We start from the raw sequence: 19000 nt of genomic DNA on the forward strand, positions 1-19000 counted from the left end.
GTAGGTGTAGAGCACTGTAAAATACATTTTCAGTATGTGACGAAGCCAATTAGTTTTGGAGTATTTACTTTTAGAAAACTGTTTTGCTTATCTCAAGCACTTTTCCATGGAAAGCAATTGTTCCTATGTTGCAAAATACCAGCAAATAAGTGGCTTGGGAATACTTCCCAATGTGAAATTATCTCTAAAATCATTCAGTTTTTAAAACTAGTTGTGATTTTTCTGGAAAAGTAATTTGATAAGTGCAATGATCTTAAACCTTGCTTGGAAGCAGCATTTGACTGTGCTTTGTGCTCGTGTATATCTCCAACTGCAATACCCACAGGCCACTATGTGTAATGGTATCCTGTTAACTGGATGTTTATTTGGCATTTAAGCTCATATTTATTTGTCTATAAAATCATTCAGCATGAACTGAGACTTTAGTGGTCTGATCTCTATGAAATGTTTAGTAGTATGTAACTGAATTATTGCACATTATATTACAACCCATTTGCTCATTCCATTCGTAATACCAGAGACAAAAACTATTTAATCAGTCACTTCAAAGGCAGCTGTGTGGGTTTGTGTTTTTGACATAAGCTAACATCTTAAGTTCAGATATAAAGTCCAGTCTTTTATACTGGGGTCCCTTAAAATGACACCACTGAATGTTTATTAGTTTGTTGTTGTTTAGAAGCAGATCCTGATTATTCTGGGATTCTAATTTGGCAAGTAGCTTGATCAGGGGTTTTCCTCCTCTCTGCTAAAATAAAAGCATATTTAGCTGACAGTTATGCAAGCCTGTAACACAGTCTGTAAGATGTAAGGTGCAGAGTCAAGGACTATTTAATGGTAAATCTTGCATTAAGTATGGTGCATATGCTGAATCTTTGTGTGCCTCCTGCTTCCACTGGTGTCTCAGAAACAGCATGTACATGCCTAAATGTAGAGTGTGTTTGTACTTTGTAATGTAGAGGACAGGCCCTTCTAATACTAAGTTTGAGAAGAGCCTGTAAAATGGAAGGAAAGGGAAGATGAGAAGGAAAGGGAAGATGAGAAGGCTTTAGCATGCTTGTTAGTACATTGACAAGTGTCTACACTAAACTCTGAAAGCATGTTAAAGTTATAATTTTATGCTACAAGGTTCTTCATTTGCAGTTCCATCGGGGGGAAAAATAAATATTCTTACCTTGCAGGTGTATCTCAGCAAATTAGTCTTGAAAGAGTTTTGTGAGTTTGGGCTGCTTTGGAGAACCTGTGACTCAAATATGGAACTCTCCTATATATTAGTGTGGGATGGAAATAGCTTTGTCTGTATTGCAGGGCTGTCTGTCTTAGAGTTGTTGTGAAAGGACAGAAATCAAAGTTGCATTACAGGCAGTAAGAACATGAAAACTATTACAGGTAGGTCAAAAGAGGTTGGGAATGCTGTTGTATTGTTTTTTGTATTTCAGAGCCTTGATTTCAGCATGATTTTTCCTGGGTTGTTTTTTTCTGTGTCTAAATATCTGTATTTAGACACTTAGAATCAAAGGCTGTGCAGGACAGGTAAAAAACAAGTATGTATTCATCAGCTTAAGGCCATGTCATATTTCCGTAAAAGTAAGATAAGAATTTCAAGAATCAGGAACTTGTCTAGTAAGAGTAAGATAAGAAGAATTTCAAGAATCAGGAACTTGTCTGATGAGGAATAATGGTTTAATGGGAACTTGGTTTTGTAGATATGTAAAATATTTTATAAGGTTTTATAAGACCTCTTGCTTAAGTCATTTGGGGGCATGATATGCAGACATCTGTCTTTTCTACTTCAGCATAAGGAGATCTGTGGTTTGCTGAATATATGTAAGAGTTCTGTATCTGGGGTCACCTGAGGGGGAAATAAGTGGATGTTGGTTGTTGCACACATTGGATCAAGATGTGATGAGATGTGATCTGTGCTCCGTTTCATTGAAGTAGTTAAGTGTCAGTTGGTTGCTTCCATAAATTAGAACGTACTTCATTTAAAGAGGCCTCAGTGTAAGTTTTTTTAAAAAAAGAGGCTACCAGGAGATAGCTAATGGTAGAGATTATTTGGGATAGCTTTTCTGCACTGCCTGCCTCACTTCCACCTCGTTAGCTGAGCCGTGATTCAGCCTTTCCACAGTAGTGTATGGGGTTGAGGTTGTAGTTACTTTTTTTGACCAACTCTGTAAGGTAGATAGAAAATCAAAATGTCAGGTTAGTCTGTGTTCTTGCAACACTTTCATGGATCCAGGCTATGGAAATTCATAGAGTAACAAGATGAACCAAGGATTATTAGTAATATTGGGGTTAAAATACTGCACAAAGAAAATTAATGTGTTATTTCGAAATGTGGTTTTCTGACCATGACTTCTCTAGCTTGCTGGGAGAAACTGCATTAGGTGATGCATTATGAGTAGGGAGAGTCATCTGTAAAACTACTTAAGTTTTGGAAGCTAGCAGTGCAGCATTAGTTATTCCACCTCATCTGAGCCAGGAACAAGATGCATTGCTGAACTTGTGTGCTTTCCCCACGCCTACGTTGCCCTGAGCCTCGCACGTTTGTGCTGTATGTAACATGCTTATGCTTTGTAGAATTTCCATAGTTCTTTGCTAAAAGCCTTAACATCTAGCTGGAATCCTGCAAATGGAATAAGATGTGAATGTTTTTCTCTGCTGCTCCCTTAGTGAATTAATTGAGTGGCTTTTTTATGTTAGAGTTTATATTTGGTTTTAGGACAACTTACGAAGTTCTGCATGAGCAAAAATAAACATGTTAAATACTTCTACTACTTGTGAAGTGTACAGATGTACCAATGCTAAGCTTGAATCTCTTCACTTACCATTAATGTGAACTGAAGCACTGGGTTCTAAAATACTTCTTTTTTCTTTTTAAGATTGTTTTCAGGCAGAAATGAGTAGCTTATAGATTTGGTTGGGACAGAGCGTTCTTAAAGCCCTCTATTGACCCTTCTGTTTCTGGGAGGTGATAGCTGTGTATCTAAAAACCCTGAGATGCATTTCTTTGTTTTATTGTCAATTTATATTGAAATTCATGTAACTATTTAATTTAAGCTGGAAAAACTTGCCATACTTTGGATGGAAGTATTCACACATGCAGGATCCCTGAAATGGCTGTGATTCAGGGGATCCAGAAGGTCCCTGTTTTAGTCAGTGGAAGATGCAGATCCCTCTAAGAGTTTGGCATGTCTGAGTTAGAGGCTTCAAGAGTCAATGTGAGCATCTTCCTGTCTCAGTGTTTGAGTTTCTTTTGTTAAATGGTAAGAAACATGAAATTGCTGTTGGTTTTGTTGGAGGATGGTGATTTGTTATATTAAAATGGCTGGTTTTTGCATATCTTATTAACATTTGAGTATTTTCATGTTAGTCCATGTCTTCATTTGAGTCTTCAAGTAGTGACTGTTCAGGACAAGCAAAGTCTTTATTTCAAGTCTATTTATGAACTTCTGATGAAAATTTAAAACTATTTTACAGGTTTAATTTTAATTCACAGTTGAATTTAGCTCCATGAACTGTAATTCTCTGGGCCCAGCCATCCAGCCAGTTTTTTAGCCATTGAAGAGTCCACTCATCCACACCACGACCGGCCAGTTTTTCTGGAATTATTCTGTGGGAAACAGTGTCAAATGCCTTGCTGAAGTCCAGATAGATCCTATCCACAGCCTTCCCTGCATCCACTAAGTGCATCACTTTGTCATAGGAGATCAGGTTGGTCAAGCAGGACCTTCCTTCCATAAATCTGTGTTGGCTGGGCTTATCCTATGTGCTGTGTGATAGTACTCAGGATGGTCTCCTCCATGACCTTGCACAGAACCGAAGTTAGGCTCACAGGCCTGTAGCTCCCTGGATCCTCCTTCTGACGCTGCTTGCAGATGGGTGTCGTGTTTACTAATTTCCAGTCAGCCTGAACTTCTCCAGTTATCCAGGGCTGCTGGTAGATGATTGTGAGGGGTTTAGCGAGTTCTCTTACAGTTCCCTCATTACCCTAGGGTGGATCTCATCTGGGCCCATGGACTTCTGAGTGTCCAGTTGGCATAGCAAGTCACTAACCATCTTGTCCTGGACCACAGGGGCTTCGTTCATCTCCCCAGCACTGACTTCCAGCTCTAGGAGCTGCGTACGCTGAGGTCAACTGGTCTTGACGTTCAGAGGCAAAGAAGGCATTGAGTACCTCTGCCTTATCCACATCCCCTGTCACTACACTACTCTCTGCATTTATCAACTGGTGGACACCTTCCTTGATGCTTCTTTTGCTCCCAAAGTATTCATAAACACTTTTTTGGTTGTCTTTGACCTTAATGGCTATATCAGGTTTCATCTGGTCTTTGGCCCTCCTAATCTTCTCCCTGCATGACCCCTTGGCCTCCTTATAGTCTTCCCAATTTATCTGACTCTCCTTCCAGAGATGATAGGTTCTTTTTTTTTTTTCTCCCCAAGCTCCATCTTAAGTTCTCTGTTCAACCAGGCTGGTCCATTTTCTCAACAAATTGGCTTCCTACACATAGGGACAGCCTGCGCCTGAATGTTTAACAATTCATTTTTGCAACACTCTCAGCCTTCCTGAATCCCTTTACCCTTCAGGACTGACTCCTAAGGGACTCTGTCAATCAGTGTCCTAAAAATGTCAAAGTCTGCCTGCTGGAAGTCCAAGGTGGAACTTTGGACTTTTATTAAACGGAACTTTACTAGGTAAATACCACTTTTGATTCGGTCTCTAATAGCAGTGGGTTTTTATTCATACTGATAACCATAGGATATTTAGACCTTTTTTTTTTTTTTTTTTTTTTTGTGTGTGTAGCTTTTTGAAGGGTTTCTCAGTTTATTAACAGGAAATTCAGTATTGTGGTATGCTGGCCAATTCCTAGAAGTGTGCTTTTTCTTGAACTTATTCACCCTATCAGAGAGTTAATAATAGATATGACTTCAGGTTTGGGTTTTTTTCTTCTTTTTTTTCCTTTATTTTACTTCAGTAAAAGTGGCCTGTGTGCTTCTATGTGTAATTTGCATTTGTGAACTGTCTTCAGAGTTTATTTCTGCCAGAAACACAATCACAAATTCCAAGTCTTTCTTAATACTTTTGTTTTACTTAGCTTAATCCTCTGCCAAACTACAAAGATGTTGGAAAACTTCTATATATCTTCCTATTACACTAGTCTAGCAGGGAAGATTCTTTTGGATCCAAAAGTGCAGGAGTGGAGGAGACTCAGTGTCAGAAATCCCACAGCTCCCATGTTGTTGTTGCAGGTGGCTTTATTAAGTCTGGGAAACTTGGTAGGTGGAGGGAGGGGAGCATCTAAGTGCTAATTAGTGAGGGCTGGGCTAGGGAATGGAACAGAAGAATAAACTTGTTGGGGAAGGGGTAACATTGGGACAGTCATCGTTTTACTGTGTTTATCCTTTCTCTTCTTAGTTCCTTTCTCCCCAGAAGGTTTGGGCTGTATGCTTTTGCTACAGTGTCAATAGATCTGCATCTGTCCTTTTCAGGGCAGGCTGCATCAGGGTAGTTGCATATATCTGACAGCTGTAGGCTGTAATTATTTTATTCCAGCTAGTATGTATTTGCATTTTCTCTGCTTTTCTGTCTAGCTTTTCCTCATTTTAAGAAATTGGTATGTATTTGGAAGTAATGATATTTCTAATTTGCTATTTCTATGTTAAGGCTGCAAGAATGGTACCTAAATATGGAAGAGCCAGGGGTATGCTCTTTCCTTAAGTAATTTGAATCCACATATTTGAAACAGTGCTTTAGCTGCAATAATTGAATCTCTCATTATCATTCTCACTGGAGTCCACCTTGTGTTTGAGAAATAAATAGATCCTAGGGGAAAAGTGAGAAAGAACTGTTCTTTATCCCAGTTGTGAGGATGTGAGTCTGCAAGGAGTCCATCTTGGTTATTGAGTTATTTCACTGAGTTATTTGTGTGCAGTGGTGTCAGCAGCAAAGTTTGGTGGATATGGACCCCAAAATATACTGTAACACTGGTTTGGATAGTCCTTTGGGACCCTGGAGAAGAGAGCATATGTTTTCTCTAAGAGAGTACTCACTCCAGTGGATATACTGCATCCTGGATGGATGTCCTCTTCACTAGGCTACTAAATAAAGATATATTATTTTGTGATTCAAATTTTCTTAGCTCCCTCCATGAGGGTTCTGAGTCATTAGCACCTACATTTTTAAAATGAACTGAGCTTTCCTAAAACTACAGCTTCTGGTTTTGACTCAGTAATTTGTGTATTGATGTGCTAAACGTAGCATGTGTTTCTTATTACCTGATGCAAAATGGGTCTCCTTGACTTATTAAGAAACTTGTTTCTGCACTGCCTTGAATGGACTGGAACAAAGATTCCTCCAAGCCTAGTGTCTAACCATAGAAATGGGTAGAATGCTTAAAGCTGATCTCCTCACTCAAGCTCACAAATTAAGAAAAAGAAAGGGGGTGTTGCATGCTAAAATTGTAGTTGGTGTTTATATACAACACTACTGACCTTATACCCCCCTGTAGTTCTCACATTTTTAGTGCCTTCATTTTCCCTGCAGATGTTAGCATGTGTGTTTGTTGCAGTCAGCCTCACACTGAACAAACCTTAAGGTTACTAAAACTCCTTTCTGTCATGTGAAAACAATGGGCATCATGAGTACTTGAAATGTGCCATGATTGCAGAAATGTTTCCCAGGCTTTCCCCATGGGTCAGGGCATGGTGTAAAAAGTGATGTTTACTTACCTTGCAAGAGGTCAAGATGTCCAAGCAGAACTGTGTTCAAATATTCAGCACCATAGAAACTTAGTTAGCACTCTCTGGTTTTCTGTGTAACATGTAATTTTTACTTCATTGTTAATAGGAGTTTTTATTTTTCTTTTTTTTCTGCACAATTTGCAACCAAATTAAAATGTGGAATTAACAAAAGCCATTCCTTGTCCTACATTGTGGTGATATAGTTCCAAAAATGTCTATCTCATAGGAGCTAATAATGTGTTCATCAAAATCACTATAGCCAGGTAATGTTCCAGCAGAGGAATGTTTTTCCTTGAGTTAAGCTTGGGGCTGCAGTTCTTTGGTTTTATCAGGTGTTTTGCCTCTTGCAGAAAGAGAAAATAACATGTTGCCAGTTTTTCTGCTCATTCATCAGCATCAGAACATAGGAACTCTTGGTAAATATCTGTATGTATATGTTAAAATCCATATAGCATTAGAAAGCATTAAAAATTACAATTAAATTTCTGCAGAACAAGATTTGTGTTTCTAATCACATCTGGCAGAGCACAAATTGGAAAAAAATGGCTTGATTGCTTTCATTTTTGTAATACTTCTTTCCCAAAAAATAACATGTGAGTTCCTGGCACAGGGTTGTGTTGCTGCCCAGAAGATAACAGTGTATTCCCCAATGAGTTTCCTGAAATATGGTGCATGTTTTACCTTAGTGTTGCTAGAATGGCAGTTGTCAGAAACTTCCTTTTAAGCCTTTCCAGGCTTTACATGGGTCTTTTAATGGAGCAGTCAGGAGGTTTCTTGCCTATGCACTGTCCTCCTGAGTCAGGAAAGATTTCTTGTGCTAACTGCTTGTTATGAGATACCTGAAACTTTGGGGACAACCAGGGTGCAGATCAAGGGTTCCACTTGTCATCTGTGCTAGCTTAATGGCAGAGCATTTTGTATTGTTTTATTTGTGTAATTCAGAGTAGTTCTAGAGTTTCAAATGGGGGAAAAAACCTCCCAACACTTCTTACTGCCACCATTATCAAGAAATCTTCCTTTTCCTTATTGAAAAGCTGTAAGAAACTTATCACCAGACATGTTCTCTTCTAAAGGAAAACCAGCCTCTAGGTGTTGTGTGAGCATACATAGCAGGAGAAGTCTTAATGTGTTGTAAGTGGCATAATAGTCATCTCTCTTAACACAAATGTACTGGAGGGAGAGGTGGTTTCCTTAGCAATTATACTGTTTGAGTTTCTTGTATGACATCTGTTATCCCTTCAGGACTGTTGTTGCCATTTGTACTTAATTGGGCTTTTCAGCTGAAGAATTGCCTTTTTTGGACATGTGCTATTTTTTAATCTCTCTCAGCTATTTGTCATTCAGGATGACTTATCTGTGTGTTAATCATAAAAGGAAAGAAACATAGTAAGATTTGGATGATGCCTTCCAGAGTGGTAATTAAAAATTTGTCAGGACACTTCTAGAACAATTAAAACCTTATCTGCTAGAATTGGGCTTTTCTGGAAACACAAACCCTTAGGCCTGGAGCTCCAGGCAGTATAAGTAGCTGAGGATTAAACTGTAAAAACTTCTGAATGTCTTGACAATTGAATTTTAGAGAATTAGAAGTCTGAGAGTCAGATATCTCTAAGGTTGTGCAACCACATGATCCTTAGAATGTGTTTGTAGGACAGCTTTTGTTTGTAGGCAGAACTTGAGAGCTTCAAATGCTCTTTTTCTTTTCTTTTTATTTCCTTTCCTTTTTTTTTTTTTTCCCAATCTCCCCCACTAGTGTACAGGGGAGATGACAGATATTACTGGGCTTCTGGCAAGTTCCAGTCTGCTGGGATTGATGTGTTAAACATCTTTAATAAAATACTTCACTTGGTTAAGTGCTCACAGAAAGAACTAGATGGATTTTGAAAGTGTGCTCTGAGTAAAAATGTAGATGAGCTGTGGATTCTAAGCTGTGAAACTTTGAAGTTTAAAAACAAAGTGGAGGTGTTTGAGGATATAATCTATCAGGTTTTTTTCTCCCATTTTCTTGATAAACAGTTTAATTACAATTTCTATTGGATTATAGTAATTCAGTTCAAAAAGTTTTGTTGACTTTTTTTTTTTTTTTCATTTTCCACAAGAGACTCGTGTCGAGTCAGCCTATAAGATGCCTAACTTCTGCTTAGGGACAACAGGGAACCACACAGGGAATGGACTTGCAGAAGTGGCTTTTGCCTCATGGATAATCTGAAACTCACTTGAGGAAACTGCAGGCTGTTGCAAGTGTTTTGTTTTCCTGTTCAGCAGTTACTGAAGATGTTATGTCCTTGTAATGCCATGACAGTTGATGTTTTGTTCTAAATACTTTCATTGAAAAATACTTTCAAGTGGAGTTACTAAAACTAAAAGAGAAGTGCCACCTTTCTTCAAATTGCAGAGGGTGTTCATGCTTCCCAGACAATGGCCCTGAGTCCATCCCAGGAATAACACCCCTCTCATTTTTTGACTTATAAAGAAATTTATGCAGACCATAAGTCAATGCTGGACTGAAACACAGTTCAGTATTTTAATTCATATGGTGCTGAGGTTGTTCTCCTTGTGTCCACCCTTAATAAACTATATAGATATTTATAGTTTGTTTCAGTCTGTATGTTGTGTTTGAATTCTTCTTTAAGTACTGGAACATAGGATAGCTGCAAACCAGTTTTTGTGCCTCACTGGAGGTATCTTGGTGCTTTACTTTGCAATCCATGCTTGGTTTGGAGGACATGTTAAGAATGAAGTAGTGTTAGTGTTACCAAATACAGGTCTGAAAGCTGATATCTAGAACCACTTTCTGAAAAACTTGATGCAATACGATTTCTCCTGAGTAAGCAATCAAACTGAAAAACTACAACGTAAAAGGTGACTGTTCCCCTTCTTCCCTTACCTGCTCCATGTGCATTACATACACACATGTGCACACACACTTTGCTGAGTAAGTCACCTCCTTAGAGTGGTGAAGGATTCCTTTCTTTCCAGTTGCACACTGATGATGAGGAGGAATCAAAGGGCTCTTCCAATTGATTCAAATGCAGTCACTTTTTTGACACTAAGACTTAGTGCTGTGCGACTCTTTTTCCTTGCTTAGAATGCTGAATTGAAGTAACACAGCCTACCTACACTGTGTGTTTTTTTCATATTATACTAATTTTTTAATTCTCTTCTCGAGGCAGATAGTGGTGTAGACTGAACAAGAACAATAAATGTACTTATATAAGCTCATTTGACTTTCCAGTTTTTGAAGATGGCAGATTGTAACGCTCCTTTCGACAGACATACATAAATGTGAGGAGTAAATGGATTCAGAAAGTGCAACAAGTATGTGATTCAGAAGTGGCAATGTCTTCTTGCCATGAAGATAAACCACAGTGTTTGGTTCATCGAAGAAATCTGAGTAATACAACAGGGTTGTGGGAGAGAAGTGAAAAGATGCAGTCTTAAAGGCAAAACCAAATTGTCAGTGAAACCATTTTAGCTCAGGAAGAAAATAAAAGCATTAAGTATCAAGGTTTATTTGTGTAGTTTTGCTTTATTGAAATAAAATGCCATGTTGCTTATATTTACCTGGGTTTTTTTTCCTCTCTGGGAGTACAGATTTTTGCCCAGCTCTTAAATCAGCGACGCAATTCATGGTAATGTTCAGGCTTAAAATTTTTCACTTGAGCAAGCAAAACTATTCTCAGCAAAATTAGAAGTAGGAAGGGTGTCTAAGGCTCACATCTTAATATTTTTTTTTTCCCCTGTGAGGGTGCCTGAGCACTGGCACAGGTTGCCCAGAGAGGATTTGGAGTATCCGTGCTTGGAGATACTCAAAAGACACTTGGACATGGTTCTGGGTAACCAGTTCTAGGTGTCTGTGCTTGAGCAGGGAGAATGGACCAGTTGACCTCTGGAGGTCCTTACCAACCTCAGCCATTCTGCATTTCTCCAAAGTTTTTGTGTGTGTGCATGGGGGAAAAATTCTGTACCTTTCATTTACTTACAAGTAACAGCTATTTGGCAGGTACACAAATGTATGTAAGTATGAACTAATGGGCCTGGAACATTAATGTTTTCGTAGACCACAGTCTTATGGGTGTCTAATTGAGATTAAATATTTACCTATATGCTTTAAGTGTCTTAATTGTATTTTTATATACTGGGCTGTTACCAGGTATTCATTAGTGCCTAAGACAGAATGTTTTTATCTAGTTACCTTACTGAAGTTCTTAAAAATATTGCTATTTTTAAATTATCATCTATGTCTGAGTCCTAGTGCATGTGTGCTGTGTAATACAAAGATTGGTTCGTGCTAATGGTACTTCTGGCCAAAAGCATTGGTTATCTCTGAGTACTTGCTGTGAGCTTTTCTTTTTTGAGTGATTGTTACTTGTATTGTTTTAATTTTACCTGTCTTCAGAGAACACTTGCAGAAAATATGAAAAAATGTAATCTACATTGACTATCTCCATCACAGTCTGTTTGTTCTTCATCTGTTTTGACAATTCAAGGGAGGAGGATTTGGTGTTAAGGTCACTATGTCAAACGAAATGTTTTCTAGGTTTGTCCAGAAGAATCTGTTACTGTGAAAATTGAAGTGAGAGAGGCTGAGATTTGTGCATGTCTCATAGTAGAGAAATAAGGAATCTGCTTTCTGTGGATAAAGCCTTCAGAAACCCAGGTGGCAGCTTTGGTTTTCTTTGCCTAGGCAAGGAAAGAAGTCTTCAAGTTACTTGGAAAGCTTGGAGGAGATCTCTGTGCATGTGGCTGTTAATGTTTTGGGTTTTCTTCTAACCCTCTGCCTTTCTTCTGTTGTAAAGTAAAGGCTCTATATCAGTGCTCAGTACCTAGACTGTAAGCTGTTTGTTTCCTGGTAACTTACTGCATGAGTTCAAAACTTTAAATATGTGTCTATTTCATCTTCAAATACTTGGATTGATTTCGATGCTCACCGTCCAAGTAATTCATGGATGACTGAAAGCTAGTCTCTGAGCACTACAAGAATAACATGTAAACAACTTTTAACAACCTCAAAGATGCTGTTCTTATATACAAAATACATTTTAGGAGTAAAACTGTATCAAATCCTGTCCTACTTTGATTTGAAATTTGGTTGTTTGAGCTTCTATATGGATTTGGACTTAATTTGCCCACTTCAGACTTAAGGGAAATGTTGTGTATGTCTCTTTGTTTTTGTTTTTGGTTTTTTTTTTTTGGGCCTGCTTTTCCTTCATGCTACCTTAGCTGTTCTGCAGAGGACAGTTGGTGGGGGGGAACTGATGTGCTGGGATAGATAGGTGCTCATGGATAGATTGCCTGAGATTGTCATTCATTAGTTATGTAGGAAGTGCAATTTTCAGAGTAAATGCTGTGTAAAGATTACCCTGTTAGTTAAGCAGCGAGGGAAGAGGTGATAAAAATAGACAAACAATAAAGTTGCTTTCCACTGTAAAGTAGACTTTTCAGTGGAATATGCTCAGCTTGGTGTGAAACGGTGAGAAACGAGATTGGATTTGTTTGTGGAGCTGTACAGTGGCAAATGAAGAAAAATAAAAGTAATGTCATTATGTGTACAGTAATCTGATGGTCCTTTCATGGCCAGGGTGACTGAAGGAGTCCCAATTATTCTGTTGCTTAAAATTAGTATGTAGTGCTAAAAACCAGTAAAAAAAATAAATGTGATTATGTGTGTTATTTGGTAATTTATGTTTGTAAATCTAAGACTCAGCTGTTGTTAGGTTTTGAGAGTCGAGCAGATGCTGTGGTCTGTGTTGGATGGGGCACTCAGGGCTGGAGCAGTGGCAGGAGCAGGAGCAGGAGCAGTTCTGCCTCTGTGCACTGGATGGCTCTGCAGACTGTGACTGCTGCAGCTGCACAATGTGTTCTAAGGGAACTGCTGCATTGTACCTGCACAGGGTTTAATGCTGGCTGGGCCATTTGGCTATTTGCCATAATTGGCTTTCCATTCCCTTGATTGGAATCATAGATAAAAATTTGCTAATCCACTTTCTTTGCTGAAAGTATTAGAAAAGTAATCCATCTTTTAAAAATGCTTGAGCAAAATCATACGGTATAAAGAGTACTTTATGGAATAATGAGATTAATGAGAACTGTAAGGCGTACGCAATTTAAAACGTTTTTCGATGGTTTTAAGGGGAAAAATGCAATCTGGGCACTATGAAGCCATAAGTACTTCCTTTTTTATGCACTGCCTTTCAAATGTACATTACATGTTATGCTTCTGTCTACATGATAAAATGTGAGTATGTATTTAGGCAGAAGGATCTGCTATTTATTTGTAATTTTGTTATGTTGAAAAATATCTGATTCAAACTTGTTGGCTGTGTTCTTTCCCCCCTCTCCCCTCTTCTGCCCACAGGGCATCAGAGCACGTATTTTGGAAACCCTTGTAATGCTCATTCTTCTTGCACTGCTTATCCTTGGAATTGTATGGGTGGCTTCAGCACTCATAGACAATGATGCTGCCAGTATGGAGTCGTTATATGGTATGGAATGCAAAAGAACCATCACACTAGTTTAGTCTTACAGAAATGGATGTTTTCAGTTAAATGTATTTCATGTATGTATGCTATGTTAGTATTGCAAAGCTTGTCAAGAAGCTCTGTTAATTCAGCACCATTTCTCCTATTAAATTCTGTCACATAAGTAGCCTGTTTGTAATAAGCTAAGGCTGTGCCCAATGTTTTCTTTACAGACCTCTGGGAATTCTACCTCCCGTATTTATATTCCTGTATATCACTGATGGGATGCTTGTTACTTCTCTGTAAGTATTTTATTGATTACTCCAAAGGATGAATGATTTTATCCTGGGTTTTATTGGTGTGTGGTTTGGTTTTGGGTTTTTTTTGAAGAGTAAAGGAAACTTTTTGATTTTGAAAGTTAAGAGTGTGGGATTTTTTTCCCAATAAGTTTAAATTTAGATGTAAATTTGTTAGGTTTGGACTATAAGGTGGAACAAACACTACCTTACATTTTCAGGTTTTGAGAAACTTCATACCTCACCAAAATAATTTCAGCTTATAACTTCTTAAAGCAGGTGGTTGAAAAATAGAGACTCCATTCTTCAAAGAAAAGCACAGTTTTTAAATGAAATGTCTGCAGGAGGTTGGTAGTATGGAGAGAAAATTATTTTGGAACACTTTGTCCTACATTCAGTAAACTACCTTTCTTCCTTTTGTAATTGAAAGTGTTGCTATATCAAGAGGAGTTGGGAGACAGTGCAGTCAGGTTTCATAATCAGAGCTGGTGCCTGGCCAGTCTGCAGGTCAGTTATACAACTGCATTTGAAACAACTGCAGTAAAAACCCCAGCCTTATACCAACTAGTCCTAACCCAGAGTTCAGTCATCCATGTTTAGGGGAATATGAAAGATGATGGAAGGCTCCAAATCCCACTTAGAATTTCAGCTCCCTCCCTAAATAATTTCCAGAAGAGTTTTAAGGAGGACAGAACACATCTCTTCTAGACTGTCATGGCTTCATCCTTTCTCCAAGCTTGATAGGTTCACAGCTAACACAGAGCTGTCACTCTGGAGAAAGGGTGTGGAATGATAATTTGAAATGTCCCTAAAACTAAGCAGATCTGTCTGTGAAAAAGACCTTTGTGAGTCTCCTTAGGTTCTCTGTACGTGCAGATTCTCAAATCCACTTTGCAGGGAGGTGGGAGAAGTAAACCAGTGTGGTGCTCAATGTCTCATGCAGGCTGTTCCACAGTGTGATTGAGGAGAGGTGCTGAATGTTAAAATGGGAGCTTGGTTTGCAAACTTCTGCATCTGTCCTGCAGTTTGTTTCAGCAGAGCTGAAAGCACAATGAATTCTGGGGCTGTTGTAAACCAGTTCACCAACATCATTGTGAATAAATGCTGTTTTTTGGATGAGTTATGTGTAACTTAGACAAGCAGTTCACTGAATCACTGGCCCTCCAAGCTGTTTGATATGTGTAGTTGGAAGGGCAGCACACAGCAGTGGGGCAGTAGAGCTTCTGCTGGTTTCTTTGCTGAAGCATTGTTTGAGTAAAGCTTACTGGAGTGGTGATATGAAGCATCACTTCCCTTCTCTCTTCTCCTTCTCCTACAGTAAAGGAAGACTAGCTCATTAGATTTTTGAATACTCTTGTATTTTTCCTGTAGTACATAGTAGTTACAGTGAAACAGCAGTTAACAAAAATAAATGCAATCCTCACTGTAAAATATTATGTGCTACTTTTTTTGGCAATGCTGTATTATTGTAATGGAAATGATAAATGTATATTCTCATTTCTGCTGTTCTGGCAATGCTGTTTTATTGTAATGGAAATTATAAATGTATATTCTCATTTCTGCTGTTACAAATTCCTTTGTCTCCTATATATATATCAGTATTTGAAAGCTGTTCTCCTTAAACTGTTGTTTTCCACTAATAATTTTCAGTTACCATGGGGGAGCCTTTCTCCCAGGAAGCATATATGCACCATTCCTGGAAGCCATCACAGGCTAGGATCAGAAAGGGCCCATTGTTATTTCACAGAAAATAGCTTAAAATCTGGTGGCTGAGCCTACTATCAACTGATGTTGCAGGATGACTTTCAGAGCAAAGCAGCTCTGGGATCTCTTGACTTTGCAAGCTACACCTATACTAATAAATTACATGTGCTTGAGATGTTCTCCAGTGCCTCAGCCAGGCAGTGTCATTCCATCCAGGATATTTGCAGTTGGCAGAAGGTGTCTGTGTATGTATTACCTCGTGATAATGGTTCCTGGGCTGTGTGAACTCTAGAACTGCACCTGAGAATTGTTTGGGGAAGGTTCTAACTGACTCAGGGCAAATCATGCTAGGGATAGTTCCAGCAAAATACCAGTGTAGGCAATCCAGTCTTACTGCCCAGGAATGTATCCTGGCATTGTTGAATTTACTAGTGTTGACATAGCCTCTGGTGCCACATGCTTTGAACAAATTATTTGAGCAAGTTTAAGATACCTGATTATATGGTGTTCCTTGTTGAAAAAAAAAAAATCACAGTTAAGCTCTTGGAGGGGAGAGATGCTTGTCTTGTTCAGAATTCATATGCTCGCATTGTGTTTAAAAGTTTCTAGTGGAGCTTGAAGCTCTTGCAGTTCTCTTGAAACCCATGTTTGGTTCTGTGTGGAATAGCACACTGAGAATACAAATAAAAATTGGTCTTTGACTTACAAATGACTGTTTTGCATACTCTTTTTTGCCCGGCAGTATGCACGCCAGTGGGACTCTCACGGATGTTTACAGTCATGGGTCAGTTGCTGGTGAAGCCGACAGTAAGTACCACAGAATTGTGTCCTCCTGTGCTACCTGTGAGAAGGTAGAATGGCATTTGGGCACTCCAAGAATGCTTGCACTCTTATGCTTGCATGTAAGTGTGGTCACATCCTGGAATAGATTGCCCAGGGAGGTGGTGGAGTCACCATCCCTGGAGGTGTTTGAAGCTTCTGGATCTGATGCTGGAGGATATGGTTTAGGGTTTAAGGGTTACAGCAGGGTGGCAGGGTAATGGTTGGACTTGATCTTTGAGGTCTCCTCCAACCTTGATGGTTCTATGATTCTACAGAACTCTCTTCAGGTCATCAGAATTTCTGTAGCCGTTTGTGTACATGGTTAAAATTTTTCATGTAGTACAGAAGCCTGTTTATCTTTTTTCCACGGAAAAATTGTTTCTTGTAATAATACAGTCTTCCTGTGATTTCTCAATATATATCAATGCTGCTGGTATTAGTTATTGTCAGTATTGCCTACTGTGGCTGTTCTGAAAATGCCTGAAAAGTGTTCTGAGTTCAGGAGCAAAGGATACAAGACTGAAATAAGGCTGGATAACAAGAAGGGTATCTAGGGGTACACTTGGATGGGTGAGATGTGGTTAATTGGCATCTGTAAGAGCTTTTTATACACAGATACTCTTCTGCTCGTGTACTGAATACTGTGAGGGAAGGGTGAAGCTTATATCATGTACAAGTGATCTGGTGGCTTGGCTGTCTTGTGTCCTGGTTTGTATGTACTAAAATTTGGGTGCACTTAGGTCTTGTTTTCCTTTTCATTACACAGTTCAACCCTGAAAATACAAAGAAAATATGTACTGTTTTGCTCTCTGTAAGCTTTAAGCTCAGAACACCTGATAGTAAGCTAGACAGACTTCATTGATTTGACTTTAGCTTCTGATAGCAGTTTATATTTGCTTGAAATACTGGATTATGTGAAAAGTTAGGTTTTAATATACTTCTTTCAAATTTGCATTTATTTTTGTTTCAATCGAGTGTGAACATTGATATGATTTGAGTATAGGTCAGATGTACTGTTCTACCTCTTTAGATTGAAACTGAACATAGGAGCCTTGACCCGAAATAAAAACTTAGCAGGAAGTTTGATTGCAGTAAAGAAACAAGGCTATAACAGAATGGAATAATCATTTGTGAAGTTATTTGTATCAGTATTGTGCAGTTGTAGACTATGTATTTAAAATATAGGTTACTTGAGCAAAGTGAACCTGACTATATGAGTGCAGTCAGGATAACAAGTGTCTGATACTCAGTTCATGTTTCTGTTTCCAAATACAGATCCTGGAAGACCTAGATGAGCAGATGTATATCATTACTTTAGAGGAAGAAGCAATTCAGAGGAAGCTTAATGGTATGTAGGCTATGCCTGTCCTGATGCTGCTTCAGAAACAGCAGTTAGAGTGGTTCTGGTCAGGAGCACTGGTCTCACTGTTACTCTTTGCTCTCAAAATAGAGAATTTCAACATCTTAGCACATAAATGTTACAGGCTCATGTTTTACTGCTCACTGGGGTGTTCAAGGTTGGCTCTGTGTGTGTAGTTTACTTTGGTTTGGTTTTTAACATGTTCATCTGTTCTAATGGGAATCTTGTTGGACTGAGTAAGCAATTGAGTAGTGGCCAGACCCACCACCCTTACTGCAAAATAGCTTGGATTGGTAAATGACTGTTTTAGCTTTGTCTGAAGAACACTGAATTTATATTAGTGAGAGTCTCTACTTCCTGCAATATGAGCTTATTTTTTTAATTTCAGTTCATTTTTAATGTCAGTTCATTATTTAGAATCTTAGGTGATAATCCATTAAAAATCAGAGCAGTCCTTTATATTCTAGGAGCTATTTGGTGTAAAAATGTTTTAGACTTTTTGTATTTAATGTTGCAATTTTGCATTTCTTGGTAAGGTATTTCTGTTTTGAAGTATTTAAAAAACAGTATGAAGCTTTGGCTTCTAAGAGAAAGGGTATTGCAGCATGACAGGCACCAATTATGGAAAATGTATTGGCTCTATAAACCTGGAAATCATATTGTGCAAGTCTTCTGACTTGCTTTTAACTGCATGGATAAGCCATCCATCCACAATTTATACAACTGCTTCAGGTTGGAAAACCAAAGAATATTCATGTCATGACACATCCATTGTTGTGCTGTCTTATGACTTATTTTACCCTTAATTTTTTTCATTTCCTGCTTTCCCCCTCCCCCACTTTTCAGCCTTCTGTCTTAATCTTTTCTTCTATGATGTCTCATTAAGTGTCCTTTAGTAGTTGCTTGGTTGGGGAAAGTACCTTTGATAGCAGAAATCACAGTGATCATCTTTATTCCAGTGCTTAAAATTTGTGGAGCAGTAGTGACTTCTTTGTGCTAAAATCAGCCTTTGTTTCAGTTTAAAAGTAATGTTTACCTTTGTTTTGGAAGCTCAGGTTTTTAGACTGACACACGTGTGTATGTATATGCATTCACATACAGGCAAAAAGGTGCATGCAGTGAATGTCTTTGAAGCTGTGATGGAGTAATTATAATTGTTCTGTGTGTTTGATGTTAGCTAGGAACTGTAAAATATTTGTTACTGAATATTTTATGTTGTCATGGTGATTGTGCTTATGTACAACACAGAAAAACACCCCTATAGTTTTCAGGTATCTGTTGGAAGCAGTGCAGAGAGGGTTCTGCTATACAGGTAGAGAACGTGATTATTTAGGTGCTTTATGTGCTTGTCTGTTATTTTTCTGTGTAGAAGTCTGAGCAAGGGTTGTTATTATTGCAGTTTAGTAATATCACTCGTGGGGTGGACCTAGTCTGTTTGTAGGTGTCTCCAAATTAGATGTGGATTTAGGAGGTGTGCAGGTGACTCCTCCAGCCACTAGCCGAGAGACTGGATTCGCTTCCCGAGGGAAAAGTGGAACTGCAATCCCCCCAAGTTCCACAGGGCTCTAATCAGCCTACTGTGCTGGTTTGAGCTGAAGTAGAGTTAACTTTCTTCACAG

The 19000-nt window shown here is 38.6% G+C and overlaps 1 protein-coding gene across 1 annotated transcript in view; it reads left to right on the plus strand.

The window, feature by feature from the left end:
* Positions 1–19000, plus strand: part of LOC103802398 (limb region 1 protein homolog) — a gene marked incomplete at both ends in the record, with an annotated part of 42733 nt that overhangs the window by 16814 nt on the left and 6919 nt on the right. Inside the window, 4 exons of the mRNA XM_009074868.1 lie at positions 13097–13223; positions 13433–13501; positions 15942–16006; positions 17297–17369. Of these exons, the coding sequence (XP_009073116.1) occupies positions 13097–13223; positions 13433–13501; positions 15942–16006; positions 17297–17369 (334 nt within the window). The remainder of the gene's footprint in view (positions 1–13096; positions 13224–13432; positions 13502–15941; positions 16007–17296; positions 17370–19000) is intronic.

Source organism: Acanthisitta chloris, unplaced genomic scaffold (assembly GCF_000695815.1).
Source record: "Acanthisitta chloris isolate BGI_N310 unplaced genomic scaffold, ASM69581v1 scaffold13615, whole genome shotgun sequence".
Classification (NCBI taxonomy): domain Eukaryota; kingdom Metazoa; phylum Chordata; class Aves; order Passeriformes; family Acanthisittidae; genus Acanthisitta; species Acanthisitta chloris.